We start from the raw sequence: 20,757 nt of genomic DNA on the forward strand, positions 1-20,757 counted from the left end.
CGAGCCATGGGTTCCCGACCCCTGCTCTAGGGTTATAGACATTTACAATATTTATCTATCCCCATATGCTTTAAAAATGAAGACCACTGACCATTTTAGTAGCCGTCCTCTGGACAGACTCCTATCCTGTTTCTATCCTTTTGAAGGTGGCAGTCTCCAGAATTGTACAGATTATTCCAAGTGAGATCTCACCAGGGACCTATACAGGGGCAATATCACCTCCCGTTTTCTGCTGACCTTTTCTCTCCCTATGCAGCCAAGCAGCTTTCTAGCTTTTGCCATCACTTTATCCACCTGTTTGACCACCTTAAGATTATCATATACACTTCCTTCTCAGATCGCACTTTTTTGTGCTTATACGTATTTCACTTTTAATACTGAACCTACCCTTTAAAGGGTTTTTGCATCCTAAATTCATTACTCTGCATTTTTTAGCATTAAATCTTAGCTGCTATTCTCTAAATCATTCCTTGAGCTTCGCTAGACCCCTCCTCATGATTTCCACACCTTTCTGGCTGGGAGACCAAGGCTTGCTCGTTTGGTATGCCACTGAGTTTAATATCTCACAGCTATCATTGGCTGTTCAGCAGCAGTGGTTCCCAAACCTGTCCTGGAAGAAACCAAGTCAGTTGGGTTTTCAGGATATGCACAATGAATATGCATGAGATAAATTTGTATATTTGGGCCTCCATGGCATGCACATTTTATCTCACGCATATGCATTGTGGATAACCTGAAATCTTGACTGGCTGGAGGTCCCCTAGGACAGGTTTGGGAACCTCTGTTCTACAGTACAGATTAGGAAATGTAGTTATTGACACTTTGATACATGTTGATAATCTCTTGTATACAGCAGATGTGATTTAAATCTAAGATAATCGGTTTCAAGTATGAGAAGCTGCAAGATTCCCTCTAATTATACAGTACTGATGTGTTTATTTCAGAATCGGAGCCCACAACAACTATGACAACCACACCCACGATGACCACAACTCCTACTACAACCACAACTACTACAACTATCACACCCACAACTTCTACAACCATGCCTATAACAACCACAACTACTACAACTACCATTCCCATTACAATGACCACCACTCCCACCAAGACCACCACTCCTACTATGACCACCACACCAATCACAACAATCACCACTACCATGCCCCGTATGGTCGCCAAACCCATCATGCCTACCACAGCCAATATGACCACCAGTGCTGACACATTAATGTTTGTAGACTGGCCCAATTTTGGAGACTGGCTGAAATCTAACTGTAAAGAACATAATGAAAAGATTATATGCATCTGCTGGATCCGTTCCAACCCTCCACCAGTTTTGTGGTGGCTGATTAATGAGGAGATTGTCATTGGGAATTACAGCAACCATACCATGCACGTGTTATCTGAAGCTTATGAATTTAAAGTGAACAGTACATTAACCGTCCGAGGACACCGAGGGAGCAACAAAAGCACAGTCAATATCCAGTGCCTGAATGCAAATAAACAAGGCAGTCTCAAGAAAAGTAACATATTTTGCATTATTATTTTATTGAAAGTGTTTTTATATATTTGACTATTGTTGATGCAGTTAATGCAGAAATCTGATACAGGGAGGGCAGGCATTCTTGTTAATATATGGGCAGATTAGGAAACTTACCTGTCCGGGAACATTGGGCAGCCAATGTAATAAGACACACTGATGCTAGTGTGGGTTTTAACCTGTGCTTTAGCACATTTTTCCATGAAACTTAACCATTGGTATTTAACAGGAGTGACGCAAAAACAGGAGAATAGCATGGAGGATGTACGGTAAATCCCTATATTAATGAAGGAATTCCCCAATACTGCAAGGAGGCCTGTTAAAGGAAAGAAAGCTTAAGATAGAATTACTTAACACTAAAACTTTAACTCCTGGGTCTGAGGTGGAGTAAAGTTTAGCTTATTTCTGGTGGCCATGTTATTCTATTGTTGTGCCCATTTGCTAGTGCCCAGCTGCTTCTACCAACTGTGAACAGCAATAGAATAACATGGCCACCAGAAATAAGCTAAACTTTACTCCACCTCAGACCCAGGAGTTAAAGTTTTAGTGTTAAGTAATTCTAACTCCTGGGTCTGAGGTGGAGTAAAGTTTAGCTTATTTCTGGTGGCCATGTTATTCTATTGCTGTTCACAGTTGGTAGAAGCAGCTGGGCACTAGCAAATGGGCACAACAATAGAATAACACTGGGTACCAGAAATTTGTTTGCTCCATCTCAGACCCAAGAGTTATATTTCCTGTGTAAGCTCTCTGGGGCAGGCAACTTTTTCAGAACAGTTGTACAGTGTGCATTGCCAAAGTGTGTATTGCTCAGCTGTAGGTGCCCTCTCCAGAGAGCTTATGCTTTGATTTCATTGTCATAATGTGCCAAAATGGCACTGCAGGTGATACTGCGCCCAAAAATCAGAAAGTACAGTGCCAATCTCACATCCAAGACCATTTGTTAAGGCATGGCAGGTAAAATCGAAGAGTAAGTTCCTGAACATACCCAGATGAGTCCAGACAAGTAGGTTTTGCATCCCTACCAGCAGATGGAGGCAGAGGACATAACTTTGGGACACTGCTACATAAACAAGAGGGCCACCTGCAATCCCTCAGTATTTCTCTGTCTCCAGCAGATGGTAGAGGTGCAAACCTGCAGTTCTGACTGAAAGTTGAGACTTGGAGATTTGAAAAGTTTTGGATCAGCTCCCTCAAGTGCTAGGTTCTTTTGTGAGCCATCCCTCGGGTTGAGCCAGGCGACTGGGGGAGTGGATACCCCTGGCTGTTGTGGCCCGCTACCTCAGGGGACCTTGATAGCCAGGGGACTGGCTCACTCTGGGTATCCCAAAGTCCCCTCCTGTCCACCACTTTCTCTGTTCAGGTAAGTATCCATTTTTGTTCTTTGGCATTAAACTTTTTTTAGTTAAAAAAAAAAAAGAAAGAAAAAAGAATTGTCTGAGGAGACGACTGTAGAATCAACCTGAGGTGCAGTGCCGGAGCAGTCGACCAGCGGGAGCAGCTGGGTTGAGCAGGAGAGTGAGGGCTAGGAGTGCTGCGTGTTGGTTTAGTTTTCTCCAGTGGGAAAATCTGTTTGTATGCACCGTGCTTGTCGTACGGCACTCAGGCTGCCGCCGTTTTCCCGCGAGCCACTTGTATCGGCGTGGTCGTGCATTTCGTGTGGCTCAGCAGGGCAGTCATGTGGTGCAGCCTTCCCCCAGTGGTGCACTCGGGCCGTGTAGCGACTGCAGGCCTCATGGCAGAAAAAACACGCATGGAGGCTTGCAGGGCCTGCGTCTCTGGTCTGCCCGATTGAATACACCCTCCCTCTGCACAGGTTGAGCTTCGGGGGAGGGGGGGGGGGGGGGATTTTTCACTAAGGGTCCAAAGGCCAGGAGGGCCTCTCGGTCCTTGGGGGCCGCAGCAGTCGCCAAAGGGGGGTTCTGTTCCTTCTGCACCTGCAGCGTATCACAGCCAGGGGACCCCAGCCTGCTGGGAATCTGGTGACTCCCCTCCTACACTCTCTCTTGTGATGCAGGGGCCTTAGGAAGGTCAGGATGATGGGGCGAATTCAGAGACCAGTCTCCTTCAGCAGGGGGTTGAAGACCTTCAAATTTGTCCTGCTGATGCACAAGGCTTTCCTGGCTAGGAAGGGTGCAGGAAAGAGGAGATCCAGAGAGAAAAAACCAGTGCCATCCAAATGACCTAGGATTGCTTTGGTGGGCAGTTCTGGGCATGTGCTTAAGCGACTGGGGTTTTGTGGCGCTTGTGGGCAGGGTGACCCCAGGGATTTGGATGACTCAGATGAAATAAGGGATATCCATCCATACTCTTATCTGGAAAATTCCAATATGGTAAATCCATATGCAACTTGAAGTATCGTAGTGATGTCTGTTCTCTTTCAGGCTGCTTTCAAACACCTTTTTACCATATGGGAGTCTGCAACACTATACGTATTCCTGAGAGACAATTCTCTCCCTTCATCGTATTAAGTGGATCTCTTCTACCATAAAATTTGGAACCAGTGACTTTGAGCTTCCATTCTTTGACTACTGCATTCGTGCCAACTTTCATCAAAGGGTACTTCACACCACCACAACAAGCCTTCCTTCTTTGGTACAATGTTTTAGAAATGACAGCAGAAGACGACCAAATGGCCCATCCAATCTGCCCAGTAAGCTTTCACACTTATTTTTCTCATGCTTATCTGTTACTCTTGGCCCTTATTGGTAACTTTTTGGTTCCAATTTCCTTCCCCTCTGCCATTGATGCAGAGAGCAGTGCTGGAGCCGCATCAAAGTAAAGAATCTATCTTGATTGGTTACGGGTAGTAACCACCGCAATAAGCAAGCTATTCCCACTCTTATTTGTTTACCCAGCCTGTGCAATTCAGTCCTTGTTGGTTGTTGTCTGAATATAAATCCTCTTTTCTTCATTCCCCCTGCCGTTGAAGCAGTGAGCTGTGCTGGATATGTATTCCAAGTGCAGTATCGGGCTTAATTTATTTTATTTATTTATCGAGTTTTATATACAGTCTTCAGTTTTGCCATCATAACGGTTTACAAAGTTTCGATGTTTAACAGAGTGTTCAAAAGATTCATGCGATTGTTAATATAGTTATTGTAGGCGTTATAAACGTAGTTCAGATGTCAACCTATACAGGTTATATTACGTGCTTGCATTGGTTCCACATGTTTACATAGGGCCAGTAGGGAGGGAAGTAGGGCGGGAAGTAATAACAGAGTCATTGGGTGTTTTGGTAGGCTTTGGTAAACATCTAAGTTTTTAGTTCTTTTTTGAAGGTTTTTAAATTTTGCTGTGTTCTAAGTTCGGTTAGGAGGGTGTTCCAGAGTTTGGGACTTCCTAGGGATATGACTGTCTTCCGAGTTGAGGTAAGTTGTTTGGAACGAGCAGGTGGAATTTTTAATAGACCTTTGTTAGTTGAGCAGAGGTTTCAATTTGGTGCGTGGAGTTTTATAGATGTACTTAGCCAGTTTGTTTGTTTTTCGTATATTATTTTGTGTAATATGGATAGTATTTTGTAGTCTGTCCTGAATTTTATTGGGAGCCAGTGTAGTGATATAAGTGTTGGAGTAATATGAACGTGTTTTTAGGTTCCTGTGAGTATTCTGGCGGCTGTATTTTGAAAATTTTGGAGTGGTTGGATGGTGGGTGAGAGGTGAGTTGAATAGCAAGGAGTTGCAGTAGTCCAGGTTGGAAAAGATGAGTAGTTGAAAGACTGTTCTAAAGGAAAGGTTTTAGACATCTTAGGGTTAGGAGTTTGTGATATCAGTCTTTGATTTTAGCAGTGATGTGGTTCTTGAAGGATAGTTAATTGTCAATTATGACTCCTAGGTTGCGGGCATGATTCAGGGTAGTAACCGCCGCAATAAGCAAGCTATTCCCACTCTTTTTGTTTACCTAGTCTGTGCCATTCAGTCCTTGTTGGTTGTTGTCTGCATATAAATCCTCCTTTTTTCATTCCCCCTGCCGTTGAAGCAGTGAGCTGCGCTGGATATGTTTACCCAGCCTGGGCAATTATAGAAACAAAGAAACATAGAAATGACGGCAGAAGACCACCGAATGGCCCATCCAGTCTGCCCAGCAAGCCTCACACATTTTTTCTCTCATACTTATCTGTTTCTCTTAGCTCTTTGTTCTATTCCCCTTCCACCCCCACCATTAATGTAGAGAGCAGTGATGGAGCTGCATTCAAGTGAAATATCTAGCTTGATTAGTTAAGGGTAGTAGGGGTAGTAACCGCCGAGATAAGCAAGCTACACCCATGCTTATTTGTTTTACCTAGACTATGTTGTACAGCCCTTGTTGGTTGTTTTTCCTTCTCCCCTGCCATTGAAGCAGGGAGCTATGCTGGATATGCGTGAAGTATCAGTTTTTTTCTCCCCTGCCGTTGAAGCAGAGAGCCATGCTGGATATGCATTGAAAGTGAAGTATCAGGCACATTTGGTTTGGGGTAGTAACTGCCGTAACAAGCCAGCTACTCCTCGCTTTCTGATTGCGAATCCTTTTTTTCTTCACCCCTGTCGTTGAAGCTATGCAGGATATGCGTGAAGCATCAGTTTTTTGTTTTTGTTTGTTTTTTTCCCCCCTGCTGTTGAAGCAGAGAGCTATGCTGGAAATGCGTGATGTATCAGTCTTTCTCCCATGCCATTAAAGCAGAGAGCCATGCTGGATATGCATGGAAAGTGAAGTATCAGGCACATTTGGTTTGGGGTAGTAACCGCCGTAACAAGCCAGCTACTCCCCGCTTTGTGAGTGCGAACCCTTTTTCTTCTCCCTTGCCGTTGAAGCAGAGAGCTCTGCTGGATGTGTGAAGTATCAGTTATTCTTCTCCCCTGTTGTTGAAGCAGAGAGCTATACTGTATATGCATTGAAAGTGAAGTATCAGGCATATTTGGTTTGGGGTAGTAACCGCCGTAACAAGCCAGCTTCTCCCCTCTTTGTGAGTGCAAATCCTTTTTTCCATTTCCTCTTGCTGTTGAAGCTTAGAGCAATGTTGGAGTCACAGTAAGCATGTGTATGTTTATTGAATAAGGGTATTGTGTCCAGGCAGTAGCCATCATTCTGGCGAGTCACCCACTCTTCATTGGCGGCCTCTTGACTTTATGGATCCACAGTGTTTATCCCACGCCCCTTTGAAGTCTTTCACAGTTCTGGTCTTCACCACTTCCTCCGGAAGGGCATTCCAGGCATCCACCACCCTCTCCGTGAAGAAATACTTCCTGACATTGGTTCTGAATCTTCCTCCCTGGAGCCTCAAATAGTGACCCCTGGTTCTGCTGATTGTTTTCCTACGGAAGAGGTTTGTCGTTGTTTTTGGATCAATAAAACCTTTCAAGTATCTGAAAGTCTGTATCATATCACCTCTGCTCCTCCTTTCCTCCAGGGTGTACATATTTAGATTCTTCAATCTCTCCTCGTACGTCATCCGATGAAGATCCTCCACCTTCCTGGTCGCCCTTCTCTGTACCGCTTCCATCTTGTCTTTGTCTTTTTGTAGATACGGTCTCCAGAACTGAACACTACTCCAGGTGAGGCCTCACCAAGGACCTGTACAAGGGAATAATCACTTCCCTTTTCTTACTCACTGATATTCCTCTCTCTATGCAGCCCAGCATTCTTCTGGCTTTTGCTATCGCCTTGTTGCATTTTTCGCTGTCTTCACATCATTAGACACTATCACCCCAAGGTCCCTCTCCTGCTCCATGCCCATCAGCCTTTCCCCCCCCATCGAATACAGTTCATTCGGATTTCCACTCCCCATATGCATGACTTTGCACTTCTTGGCATTGAATCTCAGCTGCCATATCTTCGACCACTCTTCCAGTTTCCTTAGATCCCGTCATCATTCTCTCCACTCCTCCGGCATGTCCACTCTGTTGCAGATCTTAGTGTCATCCGCAAAAAGACAACCTTACCTTCTATCCCGTCCGCAATGTCGCTCACAAAGATATTGAACAGGACCGGTCCCAACACCGATCCTTGCGGTACAACACTTAAAACTGCTCTCTCTTCAGAGAAGGCTCCATTTACCATCACACATTGTCTTCTGTCCGTCAACCAATTTGCAATCCAGGTCACCACCTCGGCACTCACTCCCAAGCTTCTCGTTTTATTCACCAGTCTCCTGTGCAGAACCGTATCAAAAGCTTTGCTGAAATCCAAGTAGATGACATCTAGTGCTCTTCCTTGATCCAATTCCTTGGTTACCCAGTCAAAAAAGTCAATCAAATTTGTCTGACAGGATCTTCCCCTGCTGAATCCATGCTACCTCTGGTCCATCAATTCTCCAGACTGTAGATAGTTCACTATTCTCTCTTTCAGCAGTGACTCCATTACTTTTCCCACCACCGAAGTGAGGCTAACCGGTCTGTAGTTGCCTGCCTCTTCCCTGTTCCCACTCTTGTGAAGCGGGACCACCACCGCTCTTCTCCAATCACTCGGCACCACTCCCGTTTCTAGGGATCTATTGAACAGGTCACACAGTGGACCCGCCAGAACACTCTCTGAGCTCCCTCAATATCCTTGGATGAATCCCATCAGGCCCCATGGCTTTGTCCACTTTCAGGTTCTTTAGTTCTTCCCACACATTTTCTACTGTAAAAGGATTTTCATCTATTCCACTTCCCTCCAGTTTCTTGTTGTGTAGAGATGGTCCTTCTCCAGGGTCTTCTTTAGTGAACACAGAGCTGAAGTATTCGTTTAATATTTCTGCCATTTCTTCGTCTCTCTCCACACATTGATCATTACCACCTTTCAATTTCACTATACCACTTTGGACCTTTCTCTTTTCGCTGATGTATCTGAAAAATGTTTTTGTCACCATTTTTATCTCCTTGGCAATCCTCTCTTCTGCTTGACTCTTTGCCAATTTGATTAATTTCTTTGTCTCCCTCAGTTGATACAAATATTCTTCTTTGTGCTCCTCCCTTTGGGATCCTTTATATTTCTTGAATGTTGTTCTTTTAGCTTTAATTTTGTCAGCCACCTCCTTTGAGAACCAGATAGGTTTCAGTTTTCTTTTGCTTTTCTTTACATTTCTAACATATAGAGCAGTTGCCTTGGTGATTGCTCCTTTTAGATTGGTCCACTGCTGACCCACATCTCTCTCGTTCTCCCATCCTTTAAGTTCTTCCTCAAGGTAGTTCCCCATTTCCTCAAAGTCTGTGTTTTTGAACTGTAAAACTCAGGTCTTTGTGGTTCTTTTCCCTATTCTTTTATTGATATTAAACCATACCGTTTGATGATCACTGCTGCTGAGGTGGGCGCCCACCTGGACATCTGAGACATTATCTGCATTAGTGAGCACTAAGTCGAGTATAGCTCCTTCTCTCGTGGGTTCCAACACCATTTGTTTGAACAAAGATACTTGCATGGCATCCACTATCGCTCTACTATTTTTAGTTTCTGCAGATGGGATTTTCCAGTCTACATCTGGCATATTAAAGTCACCCACGATCACCACTTCTCCCTTCTTACCTATCTTATGGATGTCTTCAACCAGATCTCTGTCCAGCTCTTCCTTTTGGTTTGGAGGCCTGTAAACCACTCCAATATAAATGGACGCTCCGTCATCTTTTTTTAGGTCGACCCATAGAGCTTCTTCAATACCCCAACTTCCTTGTAGCTCAGTTGCTTGGATGTTGTTTCTGACATAAAGAGCCACACCTCCCCCTTTTCTATCCTCTCTGTCCTTCCTTAACAAGTTGTAGCCTGGTATTGGTTGTATCCCATTCATGAGATTCTGTAAACCATGTTTCTGTGATAGCAAACAATGTCCAATTCTGCGTCAGCCATTAGGGCCTGCAGATCTGGGATTTTATTTCCCAAAACTATGAGCATTTGTGGTCATAGCCTTCCAGGTACTCTCTTTACGGTTATTGCATTTCCTGGACTCCTTGTGAGATATTAGTTGAGATTTGTTATTCACTTCACTATTTCTTTTTGTGGTTGTGCCACTGTTGACAGAGTTATCCATCTCAATTAGATTTTTCTTTTGCTTATGGATCTTGAAATACTGCATGCATTGTGTTTTCTCTCTCTTTTCTGGTAATGCTGCAATGCTTTTCTCAAGAACTTCTTCAGTTTTTATTTTAGAGAAGGCTTGTTCTTTTTGCATTTGGTACTGTTACGGCTATGGCTGCTGTGCAACCGCCTCACCACCAGGGGTCCCTCTAGAGCTGGATCTCCTGACAGACCCAGTCCATCTCCCTTCTCCTCTCTATGTTCTGGGCTGTCCCTTATAACCCTGCCTGACAGTTCCCTCAGTGCTTCGGCATCGAGCTCGCCTGGGCTCCCTGCTCTAGCCTTCCTTGCTTGCTGTGCATTTGGTCCCTGGACCTTGCCTTGCCTTGCCTTGCCTTGCGCGGCCTTCGAGCCTTATTCCATTCCTTGCCTTGCCTTGCCTTGCCTTGCGCGGCCTTCGGGCCTTATTCCTTGCCTTGCCTTGCGCGGCCTTCGGGCCTTATTCCTTGCCTTGCCTTGCGCGGCCTTCGGGCCTTATTCCTTGCCTTGCCTTGCGCGGCCTTCGGGCCTTATTCCTTGCCTTGCGCAGCCTTCGGGCCTTATTCCTTGCCTTGCCTTGCGCGGCCTTCGGGCCTTATTCCTTGCCTTGCCTTGCGCGGCCTTCGGGCCTTATTCCTTGCCTTGCCTTGCCTTGCCTTGCGCGGCCTTCGGGCCTTATTCCTTGCCTTGTCTTGCCTTGTGTGGCCTACAGGCCTTCTGTGTGTGTGGCCTACGGGCCTTCTGACCTGCCTTGCCCTGCTTACGGTGTATGGCCTACGGGCCTTCTGTGTGTGTGTGGCCTACGGGCCTTCTGACCTGCCTTGCCCTGCTTACGGTGTGTGGCCTACGGGCCTTCTGTGTGTGTGTGGCCTACGGGCCTTCTGACCTGCCTTGTCCTGCTTACGGTGTGTGGCCTACGGGCCTTCTGTGTGTGTGTGTGGCCTACGGGCCTTCTCTGCCTTGCCCTGCTTACGGTGTGTGGCCTACGGGCCTTCTGTGTGTGTGTGGCCTACGGGCCTTCTGACCTGCCTTGTCCTGCTACGGTGTGTGGCCTACGGGCCTTCTGTGTGTGTGTGGCCTACGGGCCTTCTGACCTGCCTTGCCCTGACCCAGCCTGAACCCAGACACTGCTACTTGCCGCCTGCCCTGACCCAGCCTAGACCCAGACACTGCTACTTGCCGCCTGCCCTGACCCAGCCTGAACCCAGACACTACTACTTGCTGCCTGCCCTGACCCAGCCTGGAACCAGACACTGTTTCTAGCTTCCTGTCTCTCTCCACCTGGAGCCACCCTGCTGGGTGGTGTTCACGACTCCTGACCGGAGCCCAAGCGTAACAGTATGCCGAAGCCCCCAAATTTCCAGGGGAAGAGATAGGTCTGTGTGCTAAACCGGTGAGTCAACTTTTTCACTATTACAAGATGCCTCCTTCTTCAAAGTTTTATACCTGCAATTCCTGTCAGACCTTGAATTACCCAAGCTATCAGAACTGCCTAGCCTGTCAACTTGCTGGTCAGGAACACTGGACATGCAGTAACTGCAATAAGAGAAATGTCTCTGTCTACCAAGAGTGTTTAAACTGTTCTACTCCAAGCCAGGATGGTGGAAATGTTCATGTATTCCCAGCCTATTACCACCAGGCAAACCGTGCCCCTGTTGTTCAGCTACAGGACCAGCTGCTTCATTAGGGAGAACAGTCAGCTCTACTACCGTGCGTTCAGCTTCTGGCCCAGTTAACAACATTATTTCATGTAACAGTTTATGGATTAAGCATTCTAGCACTTCATCTCTGGACACTTTGGAAAAAACTTGCTCTGAAAATCTCAGAACTCACCGGGTTAAGAAGCCTTCGATAACTTCCACGCTAGAGCAACAGAAACAGAAGCAGAGGGAAGTAATTAACTCTAGCAGGGCTCTGCTTCCCACAGCTGCCAAGTGGACACTAACGAGCACCTTCCCTAGACGTCCTAGAACTGCCTGTGCCTTCTCTAAACTGTTCCTCCAGAAACAAAATCAGGAGCGTCAGACTTTGGCTCGAGGTATCAAGCCCACGGCAGTACAATCTGTGTCTTCCATGCACACTACTTCTAACCTTGCTACTCTGCCATCTGAACCTGCTGCACAACCCCAAGAAGAGTCTGGGTCTGCTGTTTCGCCCCAAGAGGGGTCCGAGTCTCCTGCACTACCCCGAGAAGAGCCTGAGCCTGCTGAACCGGTCCTGCTGCCGCCCCTGGAGGGGCTCGAACCGGTCCTACTGCCGCCCCTGGAGGGGCTCGAACCGGTCCTGCTGCCACCCCTGGAGGGGTCCGAACCGGTCCTACTGACAGACTTTCTGACTCAGCCATCTGAGCCTGCTGATCCGGTCCTGCTGCCGCCCCTGGAGGGGCTCGAACCGGTCCTGCTGCCGCCCCTGGAGGGGCTCGAACCGGTCCTGCTGCCACCCCTGGAGGGGTCCGAACCGGTCCTACTGACAGACTTTCTGACTCAGCCATCTGAGCCTGCTGAACCGGCCCTGCTGCCGTCCTCAGAGGGGTCCGAACCGGCCCTGCTGCCGTCCTCGGAGGGGTCCGCACCGGTCCTGCTGACAGACTTTCTGACTCAGCCATCTGAGCCTGCTGATCCGGTCCTGCTGCCGCCCCCTGGAGGGGCTCGAACCGGTCACTACTGACAGACTTTCTGACTCAGCCATCTGAGCCTGCCGAGCCGGTCCTGCTGCCGTCCTCGGAGGGGTCCGAGCCGGTCCTGCTGCCGCCCCCGGAAGGGCTCGAGCCGGTCCTGCTGCCGTCCCTGGAGGGGTCCGAACCGGGCCTGCTGCCGTCCCCGGAGGGGTCCAAACCAGTCTTATTGACAGACTTCCTGACTCAGCCATCTGAGTCTGCTGAACCGATCCTGCTGCCACCCCTGGAGGGGTCCATACCGGCCCTGCTGACGCCCCCGGAGGGGTCCGAACCGGGCCTGCCAACTGACTTTGTTACTCAACTATCTGAGCCTGCTGTACCGGTCCAGCTGCCGCCCCTGGAGGGGTCCATACCGGTCCAGCTGCCTCCCCGAGAGGGGTCCGTACCGGTCTTGCTGCTGCCCCCGGAGGAGTCCGTACCGGTCCTGCTGCTGCCCCCGGAGGGGTCCGAACCGGGCCTGCCAACTGACTTTGTTACTCAACTATCTGAGCCTGCTGTACTGGTCCAGCTGCCGCCCTTGGAGGGGTCTGTACCGGTCCTGATGCCGACCTTGGAAGGGTCCGGACCGGCCCTACTGTCGCCTCAAGACGGGTTACGGACTATTTCTCTGCCCCAGGTGGGGTTTGTGTTCCCCTTGTCACCCCAGGAGGGGTTATGGAAATCTGCACCGCCTCTGCTACCCCAGGAGGGGTCTAACCCTGCTGCCTTATCACCCCAGGTGGGGGTATGGACTGCCTTACTGCCTCGGGAAGGAGTTGAACTTGCCGCATCACCCCCGGAGTGGTCTCACGTTATTATTGATTACCTCCTGCACAGATGGGATCCAGGAGGAGGGGGAGGCCTTGAGGGGGGGGTACTGTTACGGCTATGGCTGCTGTGCAACCGCCTCACCACCAGGGGTCCCTCTAGAGCTGGATCTCCTGACAGGCCCAGTCCATCTCCCTTCTCCTCTCTATGTTCTGGGCTGTCCCTTATAACCCTGCCTGACAGTTCCCTCAGTGCTTCGGCATCGAGCTCGCCTGGGCTCCCTGCTCTAGCCTTCCTTGCTTGCTGTGCATTTGGTCCCTGGACCTTGCCTTGCCTTGCCTTGCCTTGCGCGGCCTTCGGGCCTTATTCCTTGCCTTGCCTTGCACGGCCTTCGGGCCTTATTCCATTCCTTGCCTTGCCTTGCGCGGCCTTCGGGCCTTATTCCTTGCCTTGCCTTGCCTGGCCTTCGGGCCTTATTCCTTGCCTTGCCTTGCATTGGGGCCTTATTCCTTTCCTTGCCTTGCCTTGCGCGGCCTTCGGGCCTTATGCCTTGCCTTGCCTTGCCTTGCCTTGCCTTGCGCGGCCTTCGGGCCTTATGCCTTGCCTTGCCTTGCGCGGCCTTCGGGCCTTATGCCTTGCCTTGTGTGGCCTACAGGCCTTCTGACCTGCCTTGCCCTGCTTACGGTGTGTGGCCTACGGGCCTTCTGTGTGTGTGTGGCCTACGGGCCTTCTGACCTGCCTTGTCCTGCTTACGGTGTGTGGCCTACGGGTCTTCTGTGTGTGTGTGGCCTACGGGCCTTCTGACCTGCCTTGCCCTGCTTACGGTGTGTGGCCTACGGGCCTTCTGTGTGTGTGTGGCCTACGGGCCTTCTGACCTGCCTTGTCCTGCTTACGGTGTGTGGCCTACGGGTCTTCTGTGTGTGTGTGGCCTACGGGCCTTCTCTGCCTTGCCTTGCTTACGGTGTGTGGCCTACGGGCCTTCTGTGTGTGTGTGTGGCCTACGGGCCTTCTCTGCCTTGCCCTGCTTACGGTGTGTGGCCTACGGGCCTTCTGTGTGTGTGTGGCCTACGGGCCTTCTGACCTGCCTTGCCCTGCTTACGGTGTGTGGCCTACGGGCCTTCTGTGTGTGTGTGGCCTACGGGCCTTCTCTGCCTTGCCTTGCTGTGTGTGGCCTACGGGCCTTCTGTGTGTGTGTGGCCTACGGGCCTTCTGACCTGCCTTGCCCTGACCCAGCCTGAACCCAGACACTGCTACTTGCCGCCTGCCCTGACCCAGCCTAGACCCAGACACTGCTACTTGCCGCCTGCCCTGACCCAGCCTGAACCCAGACACTGCTACTTGCTGCCTGCCCTGACCCAGCCTGGAACCAGACACTGTTTCTAGCTTCCTGTCTCTCTCCACCTGGAGCCACCCTGCTGGGTGGTGTTCACGACTCCTGACCGGAGCCCAAGCGTAACAGGTACATTGTGTGTCTCCTCATCACAGGTCTAATTCTACCTGAGCCCACTGTATTCCTGGTTTTTAAAGAATTTCTTAATGACCTGTTTGAGTGGGGGGGTATACCTGTTGGCTGCTCTTCTGTCAAGAATGGGTGACTGTGGGTCCCTACCTGAGCCTAATGAATCTCCTTTTCTTGACTCCTGGTTTATTTGTGGTATTGGGGAATTATTTTCTGAGTAATGCAATGTGGGTGTAATTCTTTTAATTGAAGCTAATTGATCTTTAATCACAGTCAGCTCCATTTTCAAGGAAGAGAGTTGTACACAAATTGGGCAAGCTCTAAGTTTCCAGATGCTTTCCCTCAGAATAAAGGCTCCACAGCAGTTACATTGGATAGTCCTCATCTTGGTAATTTGTGACTTATATTTCCTTGACTGTAACCAATGTACTAATTTATCTCGCTGGCAATGGTAATCTAGGCAGTCTTTATGAGAAACAAGCCCCAAGGGTGGGAGGGAGTCAAACAGTTTAGCCTGGGACAAGCTGGGTAAAGCAGGGCACTTCTGGACTGTTGTCTTGCGTTTTGGTCAATTCTTTTTTAAAAAACAGTCTTTATGCCCCAATTTTTTAGTTTGTGCCAGCTAACCCCAAACTAGAGAGATTTTACCAGTTTAAAAGCTGATAGCTTTGTTTGTGGTTTTTTATTTTTTCTTTTCTAATGTTATTCAGCACACAGCAAAACTTACTAGAATAATAACTTACTATAAGAAATGAAACAGACTATAAAGAAAGTTAAAACACAGACAGGAAATAATCACAGAAGCTTTCTACACAAGCTTTCTACACAACTTCAGAGCAATAAGCAAAAATAAGCAGAAAATACTTAGCCACAATGAAGATTTCACAATGCAGTAAACAGTTCCACCAGAGAAATCCCTTTAGCATGTGCACAGGACAACAATGGCTAACAATGGCTCCCTTGCTCAATCCTTGTTGGTTGTTGTCTGAATATAAATCCTCCTTTCTTCATCCCCCCTGCCGTTGAAGCAGTGAACTGCGCTGGATATGTATTACAAGTGAAGTATCAGGCTTAATTGGTTTGGGGTAGTAACCACCGCAACAAGCACGCTACTCCCCCACTTATTTGTGAATGCAAATCCTTTTTTCCAAATTTTCTCTTGCCGTTGAAGCATAGAGCAATGTTGGAGTCGTATTAAGCGTGTGTGTGCTTATTGAATAAGGGTATTAATCACCAGGTAGTAGCCGTCATTCCCGCAAGCCACCCCCATGCCTCTTCTTCTCATTCACATCCTCTAGATTTTATGGATCCACAATGTTTATCCCACGCCTTTTTGAAACCCTTCACAGTTTTGGTGTTCACCACTTCCTCCGGAAGGGCGTTCTAGGCGTCTACCACCCTCTCCGTGAAGAAATACTTCCTGAGATTGGTTCTGAGTCTTCCTCCCTGGAGTTTTAAATCGTGACCCCTGGTTCTGCTGATTTTTTTCTGATGGAAAAGTTGTTGATTTTGGATCATTAAAACCTTTCAAGTATCTGAAAGTCTGTATCATATTACCCCTGCTCCTCCTTTCCTCCAGGGTATACATGTTTAGGTTCTTCAATCTCTCCTCAAAAGTCATTCGCTGAAGACCATCCACCTTTTTGGTCACCCTTCTCTGGACTGCCTCCATCCTGTCTCTGTCCCTTTGAAGATATAGTCTCCAGAACTGAGCACAGTACTCCAGGTGAGGCCTCACCAAGGACCTGTACAAGGGGATAATCACTTCTGTTTTCTTACTCTATATTCCTCTCTCTTTGCAGCCCAGCATTCTTCTGGCTTTAGCTATCGCCTTGTCACATTGTTTGGCCGACTTCAGAACGTTAGGCAATATCACCCCAAGGTTTCCCTCCTGCTTCGTGCACATCAGCCCTTCACCCCCCATCGAACACATTTCCTTTGGATTTCCACACCCCATATGCATGACTCTAAACTTCTTGGCATTGAATCTCAGCTGCCATATCTTCGACAGTCTTCCAGCTTCCTTAAATCCCGTTTCATTATCTCCACTCCTTCCGGCGTGTCCACTCTGTTGCAGATCTTAGTATCATCCGCAAAAAGACAAACCTTACCTTCTATCCCTTCCACGATGTCGCTCACAAAGGTATTGAACAGGACCAGTCTCAACACTGAGCCTCGCGGCACTCTGCTCACAACTTCTCTCTCTTCCGAGTAAGTTCCATTTACCATCACACATTGTCTTCTGTCCTTCAACCAGTTTGCTATCCAGGCCACCTCCTTGGCACTCACTCCCAAGCTTCTCATTTTCTATGGACTTTGTTTCATCAGGCGCTCTGGCCTCTGGCTCAGGTACCCGCTCCCTGGGGGCCTGCGTGTGTTCTCTCTGGAGACCTGGTTTCATGACATTCGCTGCTCCTCAGGGCTGTGCCCACTTTTCATCAGAGACTGCCTATGCTTCCCTACTCCTCGGACTAGTGTCTATGTTCCTTGGATCATGTCCTTTTCATAATTTCCTATGTCAACATCAAGTCATCAACATGTTGCTTGTCTTCTCTTCAATTCCTCGCAAGCATCAAAGATCGATGTTCGGATCCCCAGTTCCCCACCTAGCATTGAAGTTGCCTCCCACCCTCAGCCATTGAAGAGGCTTTTGGGGGGGGGGCCTTCAGAGGGGTAGTTACGATCCTGACCGTGGACCCCATACCGCGGACAGGCTCTCACCTCTCCCCTGCTGTGGCTGGCACGCTGCAGCCTTCACCGCGGCCTGGACTGCCGCCGAGCCGGGCCTCCCTCAGACATTGCAGCCTGCTGCCACTGCTGCCTCACTTCTCTTCATGGCTGGAGCTGCGCCGCCGACTCCTCCTTCGAGGGAAGTCCCCATCAGGATTCCCCCCTCTTCCGCGGCCCGAGTGCTGCCGTTGGGCCTTTCTTCACAGCGGTTGCCGTAAGCTGCCTGGTTCACCTCTGGCCTGCCTTCCCTTCCTCGCTGCAGCTGGATGCTGCCACAGGCCTCAGCTCCGCCCTTCAGCCTTTGGGATCCCTCTAGGTGTGGGTGTGCACCTCTCCTCTCTTTTTAAAGGGCCAGAGACAGGAAGTATTCTTCGGCCCTCCGGATGACATCTTCAGGGCTCTTCCTGGTCCTGCCCTATTTAAAGGCTCTGCTTCAGTTCCTAAGGGCCTTCGGATCGACTTATATCTCCCTTGGACCTTCTCCAGCTTCCAAGGAATCCATCTTCTGCTTCTGTCCAGATGACTTCATGTTCTTCGTGTTCCTGATGTCTCCGTCCGATGTCTTGGGTCTTGTCCCTCGTCGGATCTCCTTCTTGGTATGTTCCAATCGCTGGCTTCCCTTCCTGAAGCCCTGGAGTTCCTCGTTCAGATGTCCAGATGGCCGCTTGTCCAGTTGTCCAGATGTCCTCTCGACCTCTCATCCAGATGTCCAGATGCCCAGATGTCCACTTGTTCAGAGATCCAGATGTCCATGTATCCAGATGTTTAGGTACCCCCGATGTCCGTGCGTCTGGAGGTACCATTCTCTTATGTATTATTTTCCTTCATTCCTTATCTTGATCCTGAAGAATCTGCAAGCAGCCTTGCCGTCCACCAGACTCCATCTCCAGTCGTCCTTCGTGGGAGTAAATCAGTCTCATTTGGTGTCCGTCTTTGGGTGACTGGGGTCTGCTTCCAGCTGGACTTCTCCCAAACGCTGTCCGGATCCTCTTCTCACTCCTGTGCAAGTTCCGTTCTCTGCATGGTCTGTGACCATCCTTCCAGGTTGTGTAGGGTGCGCAGCGGGACAGGGTGGTCCGTGAGCAGTCCATGTCGGGCTGTGTAGGGCGCCCTGAGGGACAGTGCCTTCCTAGTCTCCAAGAGTCTCATCTTATCCTTGTCTCTAAGAGTCTTGTGTCGTCCAAATCTCCAAGAGTCTTTTCTTGTCTCGTCCAAGTCTGCAAGAGTCCTCGTCTCATCCAAGTCTCCAAGAGTCCTAGTCTCTTCTTGTACTCTGACTCTTTTCTTGTTTCCAGGATCCAGAGTCTCCTGTTCCAGTTCTCTTCATTCCCAGCCCTCTGCCTGACTTCACTGGGGCGTGCAGCTCCGCGGGGGGCTGACCCTATTCGTCCAGTTCCAGTGTACTTGCTCTGTCCATGCCTGCACTCGCTCACCTTCCTTGGGACATGTCTTGGGGCTCCTACCTGAGTCGCCTCGTGGGCCAAGGGCTCACTCTCTCCAAGGAGCAGACAATCGCACCTCCGCATCCCTCCTCAGGGCTCACAGGGCGCGTTCGCAACATAGATCAGTCCAGAGACCCACCCTGTTATTGCTGCCAAAAAACTGATTTTCCTGGCATTCTCACCAATTGAACAGTTATTTTTGAGTTAAGCGGCTGACAGACTATTTTGGTACTGGAGATATGTTGGACTCCAGTCAGGGGGGGTCCAACCCTGGGTTGTTACGCGCGCTGGCCACAGCAGACCCGCGGCTCGGCCCCCTCACCTTTTTCAAAGTAATCTTTCGTCTCTAGCGGCTGTGGGCCACCGACTCCGTCCTCTGGCCACCCCTGGTGCCTCTGGTTCTACTGCAGCTCTTGATGCTCTGTGTTGGGCCTCTCCGCATAGCCCGCGGAGAGACGCCGTCCTGACCAGCGCCGCACCCCTCCCTAGGCGTGAGTGCACGCACAGCTAGTCTTTAAATAGGGCCCGCAGTGGGAACCTGGCTGCGGCCCCGGATGATGACGTCAGCAGAGCTCCAGTATATAAGCCCGGGCTCCGCTGTCTCAAATGGCCTTTGCAACAGGTCCCCTTGCTAGTCGAGTACTCATTGCCTTGTCAGCTCCTGGTTGCCTTCGTTCCTGTTTCCTTGTTCCTGTGTTCTGGTTCCTTTGTCTCTCCTTCGGATTGCTGACCTGGTTTGACCTCTGCATTGCCTGACTACTCCATTGCCTCTCTCCAGCCCCGGAACTCTGCATTGCCTGACTACTCTGTTGCCTCTCTCCAGCCCCGAACCTCTGCATTGCTTGACTATGCCGTTACTTCTCTCCAGCCCTGGACTTCTGCATCATCTGACCATCCTTTTGACTCTCTTGTCTAGACCTCAGCCTTGCTTGCCACTGCTTCCAGATTGCCACCAGCCTGATCCCAGCTTGCTTAAAGATGCCTCTTCAGCTTTTGTCCTGGACGTGGTTCATTCATGCTTCAGCCTGCTCTTGCTCGGGCGTCCTCTGTCAGACTGTGTTCCTATTGGTGCCTGGGTCTCCAGGACTCCGCCTCGTCCAGTACAGACTGTTACCTACACTAGTTGCTGCCTCTGGGTTGACCTCGATCCACCCATCGACGACCACTGATGGAGGCCACCTAAGTCCAGCCGGTCCTGGCACCCAAAGGCTCAACCCATGGGGAACAAGGGCTGGTATTGGTGAAGCACCAGCCGGCCTCCGTTCATCATCCCTCTCTGTCTGCCGATGGTGGGGACCTGTAGGATCCCTCCTACGGGTAGCGTCAACTCCACCTCGGCCCAAGGGTCCATCTCCGGCGCAACATGGGTTTTTCCGGTTCACCTTGGTAAAGGGGAATGCTATCTAATCTTTGGCTTGAGTACAGGTCAATATTTTGTACAGTTTTTATATACCGTAGTACAGAAACACGTTTCTATCATTACGGTTTACATTCCAATTAAAATAAAACCTAAAATATAAATAATTTGAATACATAATTGAATAAAAATTACAAAAACAGGATTAATAAAATAAATAATATTAAAAAGTAAAAGTAAAAGCTAGAAAAAGTAAAAAATTAGTCTTTCATTCATGGTCAGCTATGAATGCCTGTTGGAAGTACCATGTTTTTAGCTCTTTTCTGAACTTTTTCAAATCCGGTTGTAATCTCAGGTTCTGTGGTAAAGTGTTCCAAAGTTTTCGGACCTGCCACTGAGATAGCTCGGTCCTCTCACCTCATTTAAGCGGGCAGATTTCACTATGGGAACTGTAAGGAGACCCTTATTTGCGGACCTTAATTCCCATTGAGGGATATGAAGTCTGATTGACATGTTCAACCAGTCAGTCTTTTCTCCATATAAAATCTTATGTATGGTACATAACATTTTGTTTTATTCTAAAAATTGCTGGCAGCCAATGAAGGCTTTGCATGACTGAGGTTATGTGGTCTCTTTTTTTAGTGTTTTCTAAAAGCAGGGCGGCAGAATTCTGAAGAACCTATAAGGGGTCAGTGGTAGATTTCGGCAGACCTAACAAGGTAGAATTACAATAATCAATTCCATTGAATAGCATGGCCTGGAGCACATGTCTAAAATTATTCCAAGAGATGAGTGGTTTTA

The 20,757-nt window shown here is 49.1% G+C and overlaps 1 protein-coding gene across 1 annotated transcript in view; it reads left to right on the plus strand.

Moving 5' to 3' along the window:
* Window positions 1–20,757, plus strand: part of LOC115076330 (sialic acid-binding Ig-like lectin 5) — a 114,570-nt gene that overhangs the window by 12,061 nt on the left and 81,752 nt on the right. Inside the window, exon 4 of the mRNA XM_029577629.1 lies at window positions 945–1,526. Coding sequence (XP_029433489.1) covers window positions 945–1,526 — 582 coding nt within the window. The remainder of the gene's footprint in view (window positions 1–944; window positions 1,527–20,757) is intronic.

This window comes from Rhinatrema bivittatum, chromosome 14 (assembly GCF_901001135.1).
Source record: "Rhinatrema bivittatum chromosome 14, aRhiBiv1.1, whole genome shotgun sequence".
Classification (NCBI taxonomy): Eukaryota; Metazoa; Chordata; class Amphibia; order Gymnophiona; family Rhinatrematidae; genus Rhinatrema; species Rhinatrema bivittatum.